Source organism: Pristiophorus japonicus, chromosome 17 (genome assembly GCF_044704955.1).
Source record: "Pristiophorus japonicus isolate sPriJap1 chromosome 17, sPriJap1.hap1, whole genome shotgun sequence".
In the NCBI taxonomy this organism is placed as follows: domain Eukaryota; kingdom Metazoa; phylum Chordata; class Chondrichthyes; family Pristiophoridae; genus Pristiophorus; species Pristiophorus japonicus.
The window spans coordinates 32,917,294-32,935,823 of record NC_091993.1 but is presented as its reverse complement, the minus strand read 5'-3'; the positions used below and the strand labels follow the sequence as shown (position 1 = coordinate 32,935,823).

Sequence of the window (18,530 nt, the reverse complement as noted above, 5' to 3'; positions counted from 1 at the left end):
GCTGTCCAGGATGCAATAAAAAAAAAGCCTTGCATTTATATAGCAACTTTCACATTCTCAGTATGTACCAAAGTGCTTCACAGCCAATGAATTACTTCAAGTGTAGTCATTGTTTTGTAGGCAAATACAGCAGCCAATTTGCACAACAAGGCCGAACTAAAACAACCACAATCTGTTATGTTGGTTTAAGGGATGAATCTTGTCTGGGACACCAGAAGAACTCCCTTGCTTTTCTTTGGAAAAAGTATCATGGGTTCTTTTATATCCACAGATGGAGCCTTGGTTTAACCTTGTATCTGACAATATGATACTCCCTTAGTACTACACCGAAGCGGAAGTCTACATTATATTCTATTCAAAATCATTCAAATCCTGCAGTTGAACTTGAAACTACAATCTTCAGACTGCGAGGCAAGCTCGTATTACCTTGTAATGGTTTTTCCATAGTTAATAAGAGATTGAGTTCCTGATTTTTACCTAGGCTTGAAAAGAGAATGAGCCATGGCTCAGTGTGCAGTACTCTCGCCTCAGAATCAGAAGGTTTCGGGTTCGAGGCCCACTCCAGGGACACAAGCACAAAACTTAGGCTAAACCAAGGCTCCATCTGCCCTCTCAGGTAGACATAAAAGATCCCATGGCATTGTTTTGAAGAGGAGCGGGGGAATTAACTCCGCTGTGCTGGCCAATATTTATCTCTGTCAACATAACAAAAATGGATTTTCTGGTCATTAACACATTGCTGTTTGTGGGAGCTTGCCGTGCGCAAAATGCCTACCATGTTTGCTACATTACAACAGTAACTACACACCAAAAGTACTTAATTGGCTGTTAAGGCTTTGGGACATCCTGAGATCGCAAAAGACGCTATAGAAATGTAAGTTCTTTCTCTCTTTTTCCCCCCCCTTTAACTCACTGTGAAACTGATAGCATTAGTACTTGGCACAGAGGGAAAGGGATGACCTTGATTGGGAGAGAATGATTTGATGCCAGTAATTTAGCTAATGGATAAGTGTAATTCATTAAGACTTATGTTTTCCTTCTGCAGGATATCTCCGGTAACGATAGATATATATTAAATCATTATTTTGCTTCAGTATTTACCAGGGAGATAGAACAGGTGGACATGACATTGGATGATGAGATTAATGAGAAGTGCATTTAAAATAAAAATAGGGGATATATTTAAATAAACTAATCAAACTCAAAGATCAAAACTCTGATCCAGATGGATTGCATCCATGCATTTTAAAAGAATCTAAGGAAGAGATAGCAGAGGCACTATTACACACATTTAATCATTCGTTAGAAAAAGTTGTAATGCCAGAGGACTGGCGGATAGCTAGCGTAATATCTATATTTAAGATGGGGGATAGAACATGTCCAGGGAATTATTGACCAGTCAGCTTAACATCGGTGGTGGTAGGAAAAATAATGGAATCCCTGCTAAAGGAAAAAATAGAATATCTAGGAACCAAAAATATATCAATGAATAGACAGCATGGATTTCAAAAGGGAATGTCTTGTTTGACCAACCTTATTGAATTTTTTGAAGGGGTAACAAAGACTAGACAATGGTAATGCAGTAGATATAATTTATCTAGATTTTCAAAAGGCCTTTGATAAGGTACCCCACAATAGACTGATGAACCAAGTCAGGGGACAAGTAGCAGAATGGATAGCTAGCTGGCTTCAAGACAGAAAGCTGAGAGTAGGGGTAAAGGGCAGCTATTCAGTGGCAGAAGGTGGGTAGTGGTGTTCCACAAGGATCAGTGCTGGGACCACCGTTGTTCACAGTTTATATTAACAATTTAGACGTTGGAATCAAAAACAGTTTCTAATTTTGCAGATGACACCAAATTGGGGGGGTAGGTAGTCAATACTGAGGAGGGCTGCAACAAATTACAGGGGGACATTAATAAGCTTGCAGAATGGGCATAGAATTGGCAAATTAAGTTCAACACAGATAAATGTGAGGTATTACATTTTAATGGGAAGAATACAGAGGGTGCGAGTCTAGGTGGGATAGAGGAACAAATGGATCTTGGAGTACAAGTACACAAATCAGTAAAAGTTGCAACAGGTTAGCAAGGTTTTTTTTTAAAAAAAAGCAAACCAAGCACTAGGGTTTATTTCTAGAGGGATAGAATTGAAAAGTAGGGAAATTATGCTAAACCTGTATCGAACCTGGATTAGATCACACTTAAGAGTACTGTGTACAGTTCTGGTCGCCATATTGTAAAATGGATATAGAGGCACAGAAGAGGGTGCAGAGAAGATTTATAAGGATGATACCAGATGCGAGAGTATACATAACAGGAAAGGATGAGCAAGCTGGGTCGCTTTTCTCTTGAAAAAAGGTTGAGTGGTGACCTAATAGAGGTCATTAAAATTATGAAAGGTTTTGTAGAGTGGATACAGAGAGAGTGTTTCCACTTGTGGGGAAGAGCATAACTAGAGACCATCTATATAAGATAGTCACCAAGAAATCCAATGGGGAATTCAGAAGAAACTTCTTTACCCAAAGAGTGGTGAGAATATGGAACTCGCTACCACAGGGAGTGGTTGAAGCGAATAGTATCGATGCATTTATGGGACAAGGGAATGTGGATAGAGTTAGAGGAGGAAAGACCAGAGGAGGCTCGAGTGGAGCATAAACAGCGGCATGGACTGGTTGGGCTGAATGACCTGTTTGTGTGCCATATATCTTGTGTACACTCTGATCAGAGCCATAGAATGAGTCCCACAGATCTTGCACAATTTTTGGCACTCCTCGGAAGGGTTTATTGCTCACCATTTGCAAGCTGACAGTGATCCAATGATTTCGCTTTAGTGCATTACTTTGTGACCCTTTGTGTATTTAGCTTCTATTATAACTGTTCTACTTTTGCGTGTAATTTAATGGCACAAGTAAATGGAGATGTACTGTGTAAACCAGGTATGGGATAAAAGCCCCAGCATTCCTGAAGAACAAAGAGGGGCTTGTGATCTCAGCACAGCCCGATGGCTCATGTGACTGGAAGCCTGGCTCCCTCCAACGCCTTCGAGACAAAATTATCTCCACTGCAGTTGACGGAGGCTCAGTTACCTTCTCTCTGTTTGAACACATCACTGTAAGTATACAGTTATATAGCTGGGACTGAGCTGCATAGAAATTGAGGTAAAAAGAAACAGCAAATGCTGGAAGTCTGAAATTAAAGCAGAAAATGTTAAAACATCCAACAGAAAAAAAGGGCTCTGTTAATTTTATCATTTTGATCAAAAACTTCTGACAATGTGATAGCCTCACATTCTATTGTACAGCAGGTGCATTTAGAGTGACAGAACCAACAGGCAAATGGAGAGGGGAAAATTATAGCAGAACATAAAGATGTGACCATTACAGTAGTAAAAAAGTCATTTGCAACAGATTTAATTCAATATTACATTTTTGTAATTCACTGGGTCTTGGTTTGCTGTGTGGTCTGTCATTTTCCCTTATTGTGATATGGATCATTTGGTTGTGTTTTTTCTCTTCCCATGTTGATGGACTAAATTCAGTGTCATTTGGAAGTTTAACGTTCAGGTACTCCTCAGAGCCTGCTGTGGTGCCCAGTATTCCTCATCATTGCTCCAGGCAGCTGAGAGTTCTGATGGACGTGCTGGATTTGGAAGTTTATTTCCAATAATTGACTATGGTTAATTGAACCTTTGTTTCCCCTCCCTTAAATCAGGTAAGAGTATCTGAAGTCTCATCCCGCTCACATCCCGACAGCATCAAACTGGACATCATCAGCAACCTACCCTGTAACACAACTGGTACAGAACCTGCACACAAAACCATACACACTTCAAAGACAGACTTGGTACGGGATGTAATCAGATCGGCTGAAGAGGCACAGCTTGCTCAAGAGCATGCAAAAAGCACATTGATCAGAGATGAAGACAGGGAATACTGTCAAACCCAGGGGAACAGTCTCTACTCGTTGTTTGAAGAAATCAAGGAATTGGCACTTCTGGATGTCACAGTTGGATAAGTTAAGACTTTGGGTCAGTTTTAATTTCTTAACCAAAACCACTAATAGAAACAAAAGCTTTTTTAAATGACTGATATAATAACCCAGACACTGGTTCTGGTTTTTAAAGCAAGTTTGACAGTAACTTTACCAGTGAAATTGGAGACAGTTCGAAGATGGCAGGATCCAGCAACTTCGACCAAACCAGTAGAAATGCAGTTTGAGGCATTTTCTGTAAAGCAGCTCGAGGCATTTTCTGTAAAGCAGCTCAAGCTTATGTAACATTTTCAATGCAAATGGGAGATGTACAAAGAGTTTTTTGAACAAGATGTAAATATTGTAATTTTTATTTCAAGTGTGTTTGGCACAAATAAAGTATTACATTTCATTTGCAATTACTTTTTACTTCATGGGGGGCCAAAAGTAAAAACTTATAGTCGACAGTCGTCATTGGTGTTTATGCCCAGTTCAGAGTAGCTCGTTACTCCAAATACGTACAGGACGACAGACATCTCCAAGTCATCCTACTCTATGGGACCTCCCTCGTTCCAAGCACCTCCTGCTTCAACATAAAGCAGGAAGTTGAAAACTGCCCAGTAGGTCTTAACAAGCAGAGAACAAAAACAATTTCATTTTTCTAAACTTGGGCTGTGATTGAAGAGTATTTGGAGTTATACAACACCTGCAAAGGTCTAATGATTTTTTTTAATGAGATTAGCATTTCCCTCCCCCCCCGCCTGATTGTATATTGGTACCAATACACTAGCAACCCATAAACAGTACTACAAATATAGCATCAGATGGGGCCTTTAGACCAGATTTACACTACACTGTTAGTGCTGCAGTGAAGCTGACATTTTTTTGTACCAATGGTAAACTTGTGGCATGAATGAACCCTAAGTTAGGAGTTCCCAAACACCCTTTGCAGTGGTGATAATCAGAATTATGATGTGTAGAGTTTCTACACAATGCAATACTGTATAACCAAAACAAACCTAGTTATCAAATTATCCACTCTGACCTTAATCAGTGTCACACAACCATTCTACTTGCAAAACAAAAAACCTTCAGTAGTAATCACTGACAAGTCTTGGGGTTAATCAACTTTTGGGGTGGTTTCTAGCTCCTGAATTGGTTGAGAAGCCTCTGTTGTTTCAGTTAACATGCTCAGATTCTTCGATTCTGTTGCAGCTTCTGGAATGAGTTTGGAAGAATCGGCATCTTCCATTGTGGTTTCAGACTGGTGTGTTGGTTTAGAAGAGTCCATTACCTCAGCAAAGTCGTCTCGAGTTTCCACAGCAAGATCTACTTCTGTTGAAGTTTTGAGTTCCTGAACTGCTTTAGAAGATTCTATTTGGGTTGCTTCTTTATTTTCTACATCCAGATCTTCAAACACGTCATCAGGATCTCTCAACACCTTGATTTGATTAGGTTCTGTGGCCTGACTCGAGGACTCAGATTCACCTCGATCTGAAACACAAACTAATCATGCATATATGAATAATCTACAGCACTGTTACCTATAACAAACTATAATACAAAGTACTGGCAGACAGATAGCTCCAATGGTCGAGTCTGAGATTTGGTAAGATCCCCATTTACTTGTTTTCAGCTGAAACGCAGGATTACCTCAACAGCAGGCAGAAAAGTGGAGTGGAGATCGATGATGATCAGCCATGGTCTACTCCTGCTCCTATTCCTTATGTTCAACAGTAGAGCTATGCAGAACTTTAACATACAATTTAAAACGGTGAGGTAGAGTTTACTGATTGAAATATATGGACTGAAATCTACAGAAATCAAGAGGACCAGGTATTACTGGTTGGCAAAAATCCTTTTTCTTGTGAAACTTTAATTCAAATCCAAAATGATGGGATGAATGTCTTTTTGCAATGATTCTACACCTAGACAACCTAAATGACTAAGTGTAGTCACTGTTGTAATGAGGGAAACAGGCCAATTTGCACACGGTAAGGTCCCACAGACAGAAATTAAATAATTACCAGTTTATCTGGTTTGGTGGTGTTGGTTGATAAATATTGGCCAGGACATTCCCCTGCTCTTTAAATAGTAACATTGGATCTTTTATGTCCACCCGAGAGGGAAGACTGGGCCTCGATGGCTCACTCAGTAGTGCACCAGAGTATCAGCATGGATTTTGTGTTCAAGTCTCTGGAGAAGGACCTGAACACATAACCTTCTGACTCAGAGGCAAGTGTGCTACCCACTGGGCCAAGGTGACTAACCTATTTCTTAGTGGGAACATGTCCAGAGTTCTCTCAAGGATTAAGGCATATTTTGGGGCGAAACTTATCTGACTTAACTGCAATGATCCTGGAAACATCCAACGATAACCAAATGCCCAAAGTGCCGCAGGCTCCATTCCATTGATGAGCACAGAAATGATAAGACAGGTGTGACATAGAAATTTACAGCGCAGAAGGAGGCCATTTCGGCCCATCGTGTCCTCACCGGCCGACAAAGAGCCGAATGGCCCTTGGTCAGCAGCCCTAAAGGTTACATATAAACCTATGAACAATGATGGAAAGGCAAAGAGCAACCAGTCCACCTCACACAACTGCGACACCCCTTATACTGAAACATTCTACACTCCACCCCAACCAGAGCCATGTGATCTCCTGGGGGAGGCAAAAACCAGATTAAAACCTAGGACAATTTAGGGAGAAAAAAATCTGGGAAAATTCCTCTCCAACCCATACAGGCGATCAAAACTGGTCCAGGAGATCACCCTGGCCGTATTCTATTCCCTGCAGTATTTACCATTATATCTGTGCCGTCCAAAAAAAGGTCATCCAGTCTAATCCCAATTACCAGCTCTCGGTCCGTAACCCTGCAGGTTACTGCACTTTGAAGTGCTCATCCAATCATCTCTCAAAAGTGGTGAGGGTGACATACTATTGTTTCTCAGCACTGTCCTTGTATAAATATAGCATCCCATTATATGACTGCCCTGTCATTAGGACATGCAGTGATGATTGTATGAGTATCTAACTTAAAGCACACAATCAGCTTCACAGAACCTGAATCTATTTATTTAATTAAATGCTCAAAATTACCAAAGTCACTTTTTCTCCTTAAGCCCAAACTCTAATCTTAGAATGTGCTCAATTAAATTTCATAAAAGGATAAAATTGCAAATTCAAACCATATAAATATCTGAGTTATGAGAAATGACATGGCACAGAACATGGTGGGAAGGGCAGTAACAGATTTTAAAATTAGGTCAAAAGTATATATTTTGCTTTTTTTTAAAAAAAGAGATCATGAGAAACCAAACCACTTCATAAGACCTATCAGCAGGAACCGGATTTCACCAGCGCCTTGTATTTCAGCCGCACCTTAATTACGAGGTAATGGAACAAGTGATAAGGAAGCACACATACAGCCTGCGGAATTCCAATTCCTCCACAATACACCAGATTGTGTCCTTTTGAAGGCAGATTTTGACGAGAAGGAAGATAAAGGAAATCTCATATTTCCCTTAACCCGCTTTAAAACACAGATTACAGTCAGGTTACTGTACTCTGATTTACTTCAGTGTGGAAATTAAACAGTAAATTCCATTACAAAAAACGCATTCAGTAATTACCATTGGAGGACGTTTGATTTGCCGACTTGAGTTTTGCTTGTCGTCTCTCAAGTGCAAGCTGTTTGTTCCTTTCGATCCTAAGCTGCTGTTCCTCAGAGAGTGCACTTGAGCTCGGAGTCGATTCTGCAGCTGGCTGGCTGGGCAATGCATTGAATGAAGTTTCTAAGTTATCAATTCCTCGGTCATCCTCATTCTCCACAACTGTAATTACAAATATGTTATTTCAAAACAGGATTGTGTTTTTTGTCTGAATTTACCATAGCTCTCAAAAGTGATCATTCTCCTGGGACTTCTGAGTTTATCTAGAAAATGGCTGATTTAGAATCCAGGAGGGTCTTAATTCAGTACCTGTCTGCGATGAATTAACTCCAAAAAATAACTGGTTGCTGTCCAGTAAAGGGGAGGGGAAAGAGAACATGAAAATAAATGCACAGTACTGGGCTTGCTCTCAGACCAACTAACCCAAAGACCCTCAATTCCAAAGCTTTATACAATAATGGCCACTTGGGAGGGTAACTGGTGCCTACAGAACTTGTCTTCAGAAGACTAGAGAAACGGAAATTGTAATAATGGATTCCTGCAAAGCCTCGGTGGGTAGAGGCAGTGCCTAATGTACAAAAGGATGAAAAAAAAATCCCACGTTGATCCCTGTTCTGTGCGAAGATACTGCTGTCAGAAGAGTACTTTGCATGCTGTAATTGGTCTCGCCTCCCTGGGGCTGGGTAGAAAAGGAAAGAGAAAAAAAGTGTTCCCACTTGTTATCGCAATGCAATGATTCCTGCTGGAAAGTGTTCACGTCAAATAAGAACGTACAAGATTAAATGGTGGGGACTAGGGGCAGAGAGCAGGAGAAACTATTTTTAAAAACCCAGGACTCCGAGACTGGAATACGCTACTAGAGTTATCGATTGAAGCAGAGACCATGCTACCATTTAAGAATCGGTTAAGGTAGGAAAGGGAAATGGGCAGACTTATGTGGAGGATAAGCAGCGCATGCTGGCAGGGCCAAACATGTCTGTTTCTATGCAAGATCAGGCTTGGCTGTGTATTAGCCGCAGCTGAATAGCCTACTTACCCTTACTGTTTAGGCTATCACATAAATGGCCACTTGAGGCAAGTTAGCAGAAGGCTTCCATCAAGAGTCAGGCTTTCAGGAGCAGAGAGGAGCAATTTGGCAAAGAGATTCTCTTTTTAAAAATGAAAGAACTCCGCTCTGTTGAGTTATGTACAATTATATAAAAACTTGGCACGGCATTTACCAATCATTTACAAACAGCTGGGGTGCTTCCGTTTGATTAACACTCAGTAGCACCTGATGAAAACGTGGTCGGACAGCTGCAGCCTCGCTGGTGATGCCCGCCACAGTTGAGCCGCTAATTAGGTTACATGCGAAGACGGACCTGACCACTTAACCTGTGGAGCGGTCCCATTCACTGCCCTCGGCACAGCAAAACAGATACAAAATTGGCAAGACAAATTTCTATATGATTATGGACACAAAACAAGGTCACCAAACTGAACAAGTTGTAAACAATAAATTACGTTTCATGTAAAACGAAATGTGTTGCTTTGCAGTTACTGGTACAGAGATTGTTTGTCTTAATTGAACCTAGATAGAGTGGAGAGGGGCCTGGCATTACGGCATAAACAACTGCAAATGAAAGATGGACTCAATGGCCTTTTCTTTCTGCACAATGAACTTGCATTTATGTCGCTCCTAGCTTCTTCACAATGTCACAAAGCCAATGAATTATTCTTTGAAGTGTAGTCACTGTTGTAGGAAAAGGTGGCAACCAATGTGTCCACAGCAAGTTCCCACATACAGCATTGGGCCGGGGGGGGGGGGGGGGGGGGGGGGGAAAGGAGAAGAAAGAGAAGATTGATTTTTTTTTTAAATGAGTTTAATGTTTAATTAAAACCCGTAGAAACACTGCATAGGTCACAAAAATCAGAGTGGCAAACTCTGGCTGGGTCACTCGATGATGTATACTATTGAACAGCCACACCCATCACACATTGCAGAGAGCAGGACTGAGTAGAGTTCCAATACACCCCTCTGGATACTCCAGACATCATTTATTCAATGCAGGAAATGACATTACACCACTAAAACCAAAGCCTCATTTGTATGGCTTGTAACCTGGAACTACCACCATTGTGCAATTCATGAAATCGGAAAGCCAGAATGATTCCATCGCCCAAACACTTTCCTACCCCAAAAAACAGCTGTGGATTATAGACAAAGTGGTACAAGCAGGAGTTGACAATTATAAAAGCAAAGTTAATGTACTAGAAAAAGCCTCAGCTTTTGTATAACCTTAGAATCAACGGTCGATTTTCTCTAAAATGCTTTGCTATTATTGGTCCAATCTGAGGGAGCACAAAGCTTCTGAAAGGATTTTGCTCAAAGATCTGGAAGGAGCACTTGCCTTCGTTAGAAATGTAGTCTTCATGAGTAATGGGCAAATCAAGGCGAATTCTCTTCAAGCAGGTCTGGAATGTAAAACAACAGCGAGTATAAAATGTAGGAACGGTCACAGAGCTGAAACTGTAACGCTGGCTTGCTCTCTCCGGAGATACTGCCCTTCACACACTGAGTGGTTCCAGCATTTTCTTTTTATTTTAGGAAATATTGCAACAAGTAAAAAGTGAACAAATACAAAAATGAAACTCTAAAATGACGATATTACATTACATGCCTGCCTGAGACATTACCTATGGTCAGTGGATGAATTAAAGTTTAAAGCAAATATATACACACAAAATGGCAACGAAATTGGGACACTTTAGAAACTCACTCCGCGGCTACCTCGTGGCTGGGAACTTTCAACTGCATTGTGACGGTTTTGTTGGCAGAAGTGAATGGGAAGTGTGGAGGCAGCCGTGGCTCAGTGGGCAGCACTCTAGCCTCCGAGTCAGAAGGTTGTGGGTTCAAGTCCGACTTGAGCACAGAAATTTCGGCTGACACCCCAGTGCAGTGCTGAGGGAGCGCCGCACTGTCGGAGGTGCCGTCTTTTGGATGAGACGTTAAACCGAGGCCCCATCTGCTCTCTCAAGTGGATGTAAAAGATCCCATGACATTATTTAGAAGAGCAGGGGAGTTATCCCCAATGTCCTGGCCAATATCTATCCCTCAATCAACATAACAAAAAAAAAGAGATTATCTGGTCATTATCACAGTGCTGTGTGTGGGAGCTTGCTGTGCACAAATTGGCTGCCGCGTTTCCCACATTACAACAGTGACTACACTCCAAAAGTACTTCTTTGGCTGTAAGTGGTCGTGAAAGGCGCTACATAAATGCAAGTCTTTCTTTACAAATGGTAAATGCTGAGAGAAAAGCATGGTAATAGGACGCAAGGTTTGTGGACGAGTGAGCAACCAGAAACTGTACGCAGCTACGAGAAGTTTTGCACCATACCTCACAGCGAGAGTGGGAGTGGACAGAACAACACTCAGAGGCTGAGCTTCTCCATTTGCTATTGAAAAGGAGAACAGGAAGAAAAGAGCACAGCTCGGAACCGTTTACATCCACTTGAGAGAGCAGGTTTAACGTCCCATCAGAAAGAGGTCAGCCGAGATTTTGTGCTCAAGTCCCTGGAGTGGGTCTTGAACCCACAACCTTCTGACTCAGAGGTGAGAGTGCGCTGCTCACTGAGCCACGGAACAGAATACAGAATCAGGACACCCCGCTCCTTCAATGGGAATTAATTTCTCCTCAATCAGCTGTTCTTGTTAAAACATTAAAATGTAATGCAAATGATGTAGGACCTGAATAAACTTCCCTAACTATGGGAGTAGTTAAAGTCTTAACAAAAATCACTGGTAACAAAATGTTAGCTTGCAGGAATCCCATCTCACCACACTCCAATCATGCCAAGCAGTGCCAGGCTGGTTTCCACAAAGAGGGAAATTCTGAGTAAGTCACTCCAGCCCGTTAATGCGCTTATGTTCATAGTAACTACAGAGCAAAAGCACAACTGCTGTGTTTGTAGACCCCAGATTGGACTTGTATCACTGAGTTGCTCAGAACTATACTCAATGCCAAGACATATGCAAGCAGCTGACAAACATACAAGCAAATGGCAACTAGTCGAAGTGCCCATAAATGACTAATTGGCAGCGGCCTGGAAATACTCAAGTTAACTACAACAACATACAAAATTCTTATAGGGCTCTACAGGGTAAATGCAAGTAGGATGTTTCCCCCTGGCTGGGGAGTCTAGAACCAGGGGTCACAGCCTCAGGATAAGGGGTCGGCCATTTAGGACTGAGATGAGGAGGAATTTCTTCACTCAGAGGGTGGTGAATCTTTGGAATGTTCTACCCCAGAGGGCTGTGGATGCTCAGTCGTCGAGTATATTTAAGACAGAGAGTGATAGATTTTTGGATATTAAGGGAATCAAGGGATATGGGGAAAGTGCAGGAAAATGGAGTGGAGGTCGAAGATCAGCCATCATCATCATCATCATCATAGGCGGTCCCTCGAAATGAGGATGACTTGCTTCCACGCCAAAAAAATAATGAGTTCACAGGTGTTTCAAAGAAGGACCTAATATTCCAGGTCCTGAACTACATAGAGTAGGGTGGAAGAAGCTGGTGCGTGGATTTTTTAACGTGTGGTGGCCATCAGCCAACATCTTATTGAATGGCGGAACAGGCTCGAGGGGCCAAACGGCCTATTCCTGCTCCTAATTCTTATGTTTTTCTGTAGCTTTTTCGGCTGGCACAGACACGATGGGCTGAATGGCCTCCCATTGTGCTGTAAATTTCTCATCATAAGCGGTCCCTCGAACGAGTTCATAGATGTTTCAATGAAGGATCCGATGTTCCAATCCTGAACTCAACTGAGTGGGTGGAAAATGCCTGTGCGTGGATTTTAAAAAAAAAAGTGTGGTGACCGTTGCACATCAGCCACCACACGGGCCTGACAGAGCTAGGCCTTTATCCAGTGGGAAGGGTTAATTAGCCAGGACGACTAGAAATCTGCTCTGCTGCACGGACCGAGTGCGTACACATATCGCACTGTGGGCTGACCCGTGCTGCCCCTGGGCCCTCGGCTCTTCTGGGCCCCGTAGCCTCATTTGCTGCACCTCCGCCACGATCACTCCTCGCTCCTCCGCCACAAAACACTCGCTGCACCTCCGCTACGATCTCCCGCCACACTGTCGGTTCTGTTCCTCCCACCCCCCCACCCTCCCACAACGGTAAAAAATTTGACTATTGAATATAAAAACTCAGAACTGCATCACAGCTTGCAAAAAGAGCTGGGCAGGAAAGTGTTAATTCCTACATTGCAGCCAAACCATCCGACAACATGAAGGACTATGATACAGGATATCTGCCATCGACCTAAATCACTAGACAATGGCAGAAAAGACACTCACACCTTCAATGGTTTCCTGTCTGAAAAGATACAGGAACATTCATATATTCATTTACCTTAAGGGGTTACATTGTTTAAAAAACGTACCCTGGAAATGGCTCCAGAAAGCCTGGTATCGGGGTAGGCCCAGACAATGGACCGGACCCTGAGCCACGCGGATACGAATGCTACTAGAAACCAACAATGAAGTCATCTTGGGAAGGTTACTTTGTAAAGGACCTCACCCTACAGACAGGCGGGGGCCAAGGTAATCATGGACAATGACTCTAAATGAGGAACAATTAGCCATCAAGAGTTCACATTTGATGCAGCCGACGTGTTAAATCTGTTCCAAGATTGCAAGTTGGTTTTTGGTACAAAGGACGACCCATTTTCGAAGGAAAAGGACTCAGCAGTACAGAAGCAGTACAGGAACAGCAACAGAAGCCAGCCAGTCTTCGGGACACAAGCTGCAACCAAGGAAAGGGCCTACAGTCAACCTGAGGTGTTGCCTGAGAGGGAGTGCCGAGTGCTTTTGAAGTGTTGCTGCTCAATTGCAAATTGACTGATTGCAGAAACTCGTCTTTCCAGTTTGGCTGCATCTGGCCTTTTGGCTCGGGAGAAGCACCAATTGGAGAGAAGAAGAAATCTGCATGTCGACCGACCAATGGGCGGACCAGGAGGTCCACCAAGGTGCTGGACGGGCACCACGAAAGATTGAAGGCTTCAGCCAAAACACAAGCCGAAAGGAGGAATCTGCAACCAGGATGGCGGCCAACCGAGCGGCGAACCAGGGCGTCCGGAACACCATCTGAGTGACTGTAAAGTAAGTGGAAGGACAGCGATGATCAACCGGGATCTCTTCGTGAAGAAAATCCTGCTTGAAACCTGTGGCATGAAAGTCGCGGATGTCTTCGCCTTGCAGGACATCCCGAAGAGAGGTTACTTTGATGTAACCTTCAGAAACGTCACCCAATGCCTGAAATTCCTGATAGGATTGAAGGAGGCGAGTGAACCACTGCGGTCAATGCTGACTTGGGAGCCATTGTTCACCCTCTCGTCGCAGAGGAAGCGCACTATCACAGTGCACATGTACAGTCCCCACATCCCAGTCATTGATGCTGACATTCCTCGCCAGTATGTCGATGGGGCAGGAAACAGCATTGACCTGAAGGATTTGCATGGGATTTGGACCAGCAAACGCCAGATCCAGGTCACCATGAAAGTGGACCCCAGCGGAACCATCCTGCACCCCCCCTCCAGCTTCGCCATCGGAGGAAGTCGGGGCTACATGGTGTACGCCGGACAACCCAATGTGTGCCGGACCTGCGGGAAAGCAGGCCACGTGGCGGCAAGCTGCAAAGCAATCATTTGCCACAACTGCAAGAAGGAAGGACACCAGACAAAGGACTGTAAAGAGAGCAAGTGCTGCAACCTTTGTGGTCAGGTTGAACATCTGTACAAGGCCTGCCCCAAGCGGAATTTCAGCTATGTGCAGGCGGTGACATGAGGAGAAAGCTGAGGAGTGCAACACCCAAGAGGAGACTGAAACCTCCCTCCCCTCCAAGACACTGTGCGAACAAACCACTGCCCTAGTCGACACTGACCGAGAGGAGGAAGGAAAGTCTGCCACGGCAAGCCGCCAGACACTAGCATCCAGCAGTGAAACTCCCCCCCGAGACACCGAGTCCATGGAAGAGGAGGGAGCAGAAGCAGAAGGAAAACAAGAATGGCAGCGCGTCAATAAAGAGGCCCGCAAGTCAAAGGAAAAGAGGCCTCCTGCAGAAACGAGAGGCAAAAGACGGCTACCGTCCACGACAGACAGCAGTGGCTCCAGCTCATCCGATGATGAAGGGCAAGGCAAAAGCCCCCATTACCACCAGCAGAAGAGGCAAAACGCCAATGCAACCAGCGCAGTCCAGCTCTGGGACCCCGGGAGCAGTGATGTCACCAATGCCCCCCCCCGCTCCGGATCTCTGGGAGCGACGAAGTGACAGATGCACCCCAGCTCCAGAACACTGAGCGACGACACCACAGGGGATGCACACAAGGAACAACCAACACCAGGCGAGGGCAGCCCAGGTGACATGGAGGACTCCCTGTCCACACTGCTGGCGTCCCCTGGTCGAACCGTCCCCAAGGCAGAGGCCAAACCATATCTCAGCCAAGGTGCAGTAGAAAAGTTTAAAGTTAACTTATGTATACGGGAACAGGCCACAGGGCCAAAGGACTGCGTGTTCGAAATGTAATTTTTGGATTGTAATCACCAATTTAAAAATGGGTTCAAAGATTGCATCCATTAACGTGGGTAGCATTAAGTCAACTACGCGATGTGTTTCCACCTTGGGGTCAAGGCAGACCTGCTATTCTTGCAGGACTCCAGCAGTTACTGGCAGTGGTCGCAATGGTGGTCCCGCGGACCATCCGTCTGGTCAGGAGGCAACGATTGCTGTTCCTCCGGCCTGGGCATTCTGCTGCGGGGAGGCCACTTCACCATCACCGAAGTTAAGGAGGTGGTGGGCGGCCGCCTCCTCATAGCAGATGTATTGTATAAAAATGTTCCTCTAAGGCTAATTAACGTGTATGCCTCGCCTCTCAGAAGTGAGTGGCTGGCCCTTCTCCAGCAGTTCCCACTTCTGCTGGCGACATCCAGACCGGTCGTTCTGGGCGGTGATTTCAACTGCATCATCGATGCAGCAGAGCCGACAGCAAACTGGACACCACATCCAAACTCCTGATGGACGTGGTAAAAGATGCCAAGCTGTGCGATGTCTTCAGCAACCCTGCAGATGGAGCATTGCGCAGATACACCTGGTCGAGACCAGACGGGTCCGTCCGTTCCAGAATAGACTTCCTGTTTGTGTCCCACATGCTCAAGGTCAGATCCACCGACGTCACGCTGGTGTTCTTCTCTGACCACTGCCTCCTACAAGCCGACTGCCTCCCACAGGAAGACCAGAAAGTTGGCAGGGGAATATGGAAGCTCAACGTGAAACTGTTGACCCCGGAAAACGTTGAGGAACTCAAGAAGGGATTACAAAGGTTGGAGAACCGTAAAACCCCTCTGTGATTCCCCGATGCACTGGTGGGAAACAATTAAGACAAACATCAAGAGGTTCTTCATCCTCAAAGGTGCTCAGGAGGCGAGAGGGAGACAGAGGGAATTGTCCCAACTCCAGAAGAGTATGCAAAACCTGCTCCTGCTGCAGTCGATGGGGGTCGATGTCATGGAACTCCCAAGAGGTGAAGGGCCAGCAAGCCTCGTTCTTTGCCTTAGAGTCCTCCAAAATCATTTTCCGCTCCAGAGTCCGTTCCGTCGAGCAGAATGAGACGTGTTTGCGTTTCTTCTTCCAAAAGGTACACAGGGGAAGCTCTGTGATCAGCAGCCTAAAGGAAGAAGATGGTTCTGTGACATCGTCACAGACCGACATGCTGAGGATCAGCAAATCCTTCTATGTGGGCTGTACGACGTCAAGCCCACAAACCGCGCGGCCTCCTAGTCTTTCCTGTCGTCTATCTCAGAGGGCTTAGACGACAGCGAGCGGGAGAGTCTGGACCACCCGCTAACTCTGGACGAGATGACAAAGGCCGTCCGGTCCCTCGCGACGAGTAAAATTCCCGGAAGCGACGGCTTACCGGTCGAGTTGTATTCAGCTTTGTGGGACTGGATGGGCCCAGACCCAGGCCCAGGCTGGAAGTGTACGGGGGTATGCTTCTGGCCGGCAGTATGTCAGAATCAATGAGGAAAGGCATCATCACCCTCATCTACAAGCAGAAGGGGGAGAGGGAGGAAATCAAAAACTGGTGGCCCATTTCACTGCTCAATGTGGACTACAAGATCCTGTCAAAGGTCATCGCCAACAGGGTCAAGTCTGCTCTTGAGCTGGTGATCCACCCGGACCCAGCAGGAAGATCTCGGATAGCCTCGTGCTACTCAGGGATACGATTGCCTACATGCGGAACAGGAGGGTGGACACCTGTTTAATCAGCTTGGACCAGGAGAAGGCCTTTGACAGGATATCGCACACGTACCTAATGGACGTGCTCTCCAAGGTGGGGTTTGTGGAGGGTATTCGCAAATGGATCCAACTGTTCTACACAGACATCAGTAGCACAGTTCTAATCAACGGGTGGGAAACTGAAAGCTTTCCGATCAGGTCTGGAGTCAGGCAAGGTTGTCCCCGCTCCCTTGTCTTGTTTGTGTGCTGTATCGAGCCCTTTGCCGAGTCCATCAGGAAGAATGCGGGCATTCGGGGGTGGTGACAATTCCAAGCAGCAGAGGCGCTCAGGTCAAGACCTCCCTGTACATGGACGACTTCACCGTCTTTTGCTTGGATCCGCAGTCGGTCCGCGGATTGCTCACAATCTGCGACCAGTTTGAATTGGCCTCGGGAGCGAAGGTAAATCGCAGCAAAAGCGAGGCCATGTTCTTTGGAAGCTGGTCCAACTGATCCTTTATTCTCTTCACCGTGAAGTCAGATTACCTGAAAGTTTTGGGAATATGGTTCGGAGTGGACGGGGCGTGCGTCAAAAACTAGAAGAAGCGCATCGCTAAAGCGAAACATAAACTGGGATGGTGGAAGCTGCGCTCACTCTCCATTGCAGGAAAGAACCTGGTCATCAGGAGTGAGGTGCGCTCGGTGTTGTTGTACGCGGCGCAGGTCTGGCCCATACCCGGCTCGAGTGCCGTGGTAGTCACCTGAGCCGTCTTCCACTTCGTCTGGAGATTGAAAATGGACCGTGTCCGCAGAGACACGATGTACAAATCTCTGGACAAGGGGGAAAAAGGACGTTCCGAACGTGGCCCTTATCCTGATGGCCACCTTTGTGTGCGGCTGCATCAAGCTGTGCATAGACCCTTCGAACGCAAACGCCAAGTGTCAGTACGTGCTAAGATTCTATCTGTCCCCAGTGTTGCGAAGGATGGGTCTGGCCAGGCTGCCGCGGAACGCTCCGAGCAGTTGGACCATGCCTCAATACCTGTCCTTCGTGGAAAAGTTTTTCAAGAAAAACACTTTTGACCACAAGGTCATAAAGCAGTGGTCGCACGCAAGGTCCTGGACACCCTACAAAAGAAAGCGATGATGGATTCTGTCGGACGGTTCCCCGAGCGGACTGTCGAACTCGTTTGGCAGAATGTATCATCGCCAGAACTTTCACACAAGCACCAAGACATAGCTTGGTTGCTGGTGAGAAGGGCCCTACCTGTCAGATCCTTCATGCACAGCCGGGGTTTCAGACACAAGGCACTCTGCCCCAGAGTTGGTTGTGGTGCGGATGAGACTGTCATCCATCTCCTTTGGGATTGCCCCTTTGCAAGGCAGGTCTGGATGGAGATGCAGTGGTTGCTGTCGAGGTTCATCCCAAGCAGCTCCATAACACAGGACTCTGTGCTCTACGGACTGTTCCCAGGGACAAACGCTGAGACAGACATCATCTGTTGCTGGAGGACCATCAACTCAGTGAAAGACGCACTTTGGTCTTGCCGAAACTTGCTGGTCTTCCAGAGCAAGGAGATGGCCACGTCTGTTGCAGACTGGCGCAATCCAAGATCCAGGAGTACGT

The 18,530-nt window shown here is 45.4% G+C and overlaps 2 protein-coding genes across 10 annotated transcripts in view; one reads left to right on the top strand and one right to left on the bottom strand.

Annotated features, from left to right (window-relative positions):
* The window catches only part of dis3l (DIS3 like exosome 3'-5' exoribonuclease), a 48,649-nt gene extending 41,564 nt beyond the window's left edge, over window positions 1–7,085 (top strand). For 3 of the 5 annotated variants that reach the window (XM_070858590.1, XM_070858592.1, XM_070858593.1), the window contains 2 exons: window positions 2,936–3,110; window positions 3,711–4,387. In XM_070858590.1, coding sequence (XP_070714691.1) covers window positions 2,936–3,110; window positions 3,711–4,013 — 478 coding nt within the window. In that variant the 3' untranslated portion in view covers window positions 4,014–4,387. Of the gene's footprint in view, window positions 1–2,935; window positions 3,111–3,710; window positions 4,388–5,183 lie in introns of those variants that run through there. The other 2 variants (XM_070858591.1, XR_011587449.1) reach the window with 2 other exon arrangements.
* Window positions 4,324–18,530, bottom strand: part of tipin (timeless interacting protein) — a 32,860-nt gene continuing 18,653 nt past the window's right edge. For 4 of the 5 annotated variants that reach the window (XM_070858596.1, XM_070858595.1, XM_070858597.1 and 1 more), the window contains exons 6-8: window positions 10,032–10,095; window positions 7,603–7,803; window positions 4,324–5,474 (exon numbers count right to left, since the gene is read on the bottom strand). In XM_070858596.1, the coding sequence (XP_070714697.1) occupies window positions 5,089–5,474; window positions 7,603–7,803; window positions 10,032–10,095 (651 nt within the window). In that variant the 3' untranslated portion in view covers window positions 4,324–5,088. The remainder of the gene's footprint in view (window positions 5,475–7,602; window positions 7,804–10,031; window positions 10,096–18,530) is intronic. The other variant, XM_070858594.1, reaches the window with a different exon arrangement.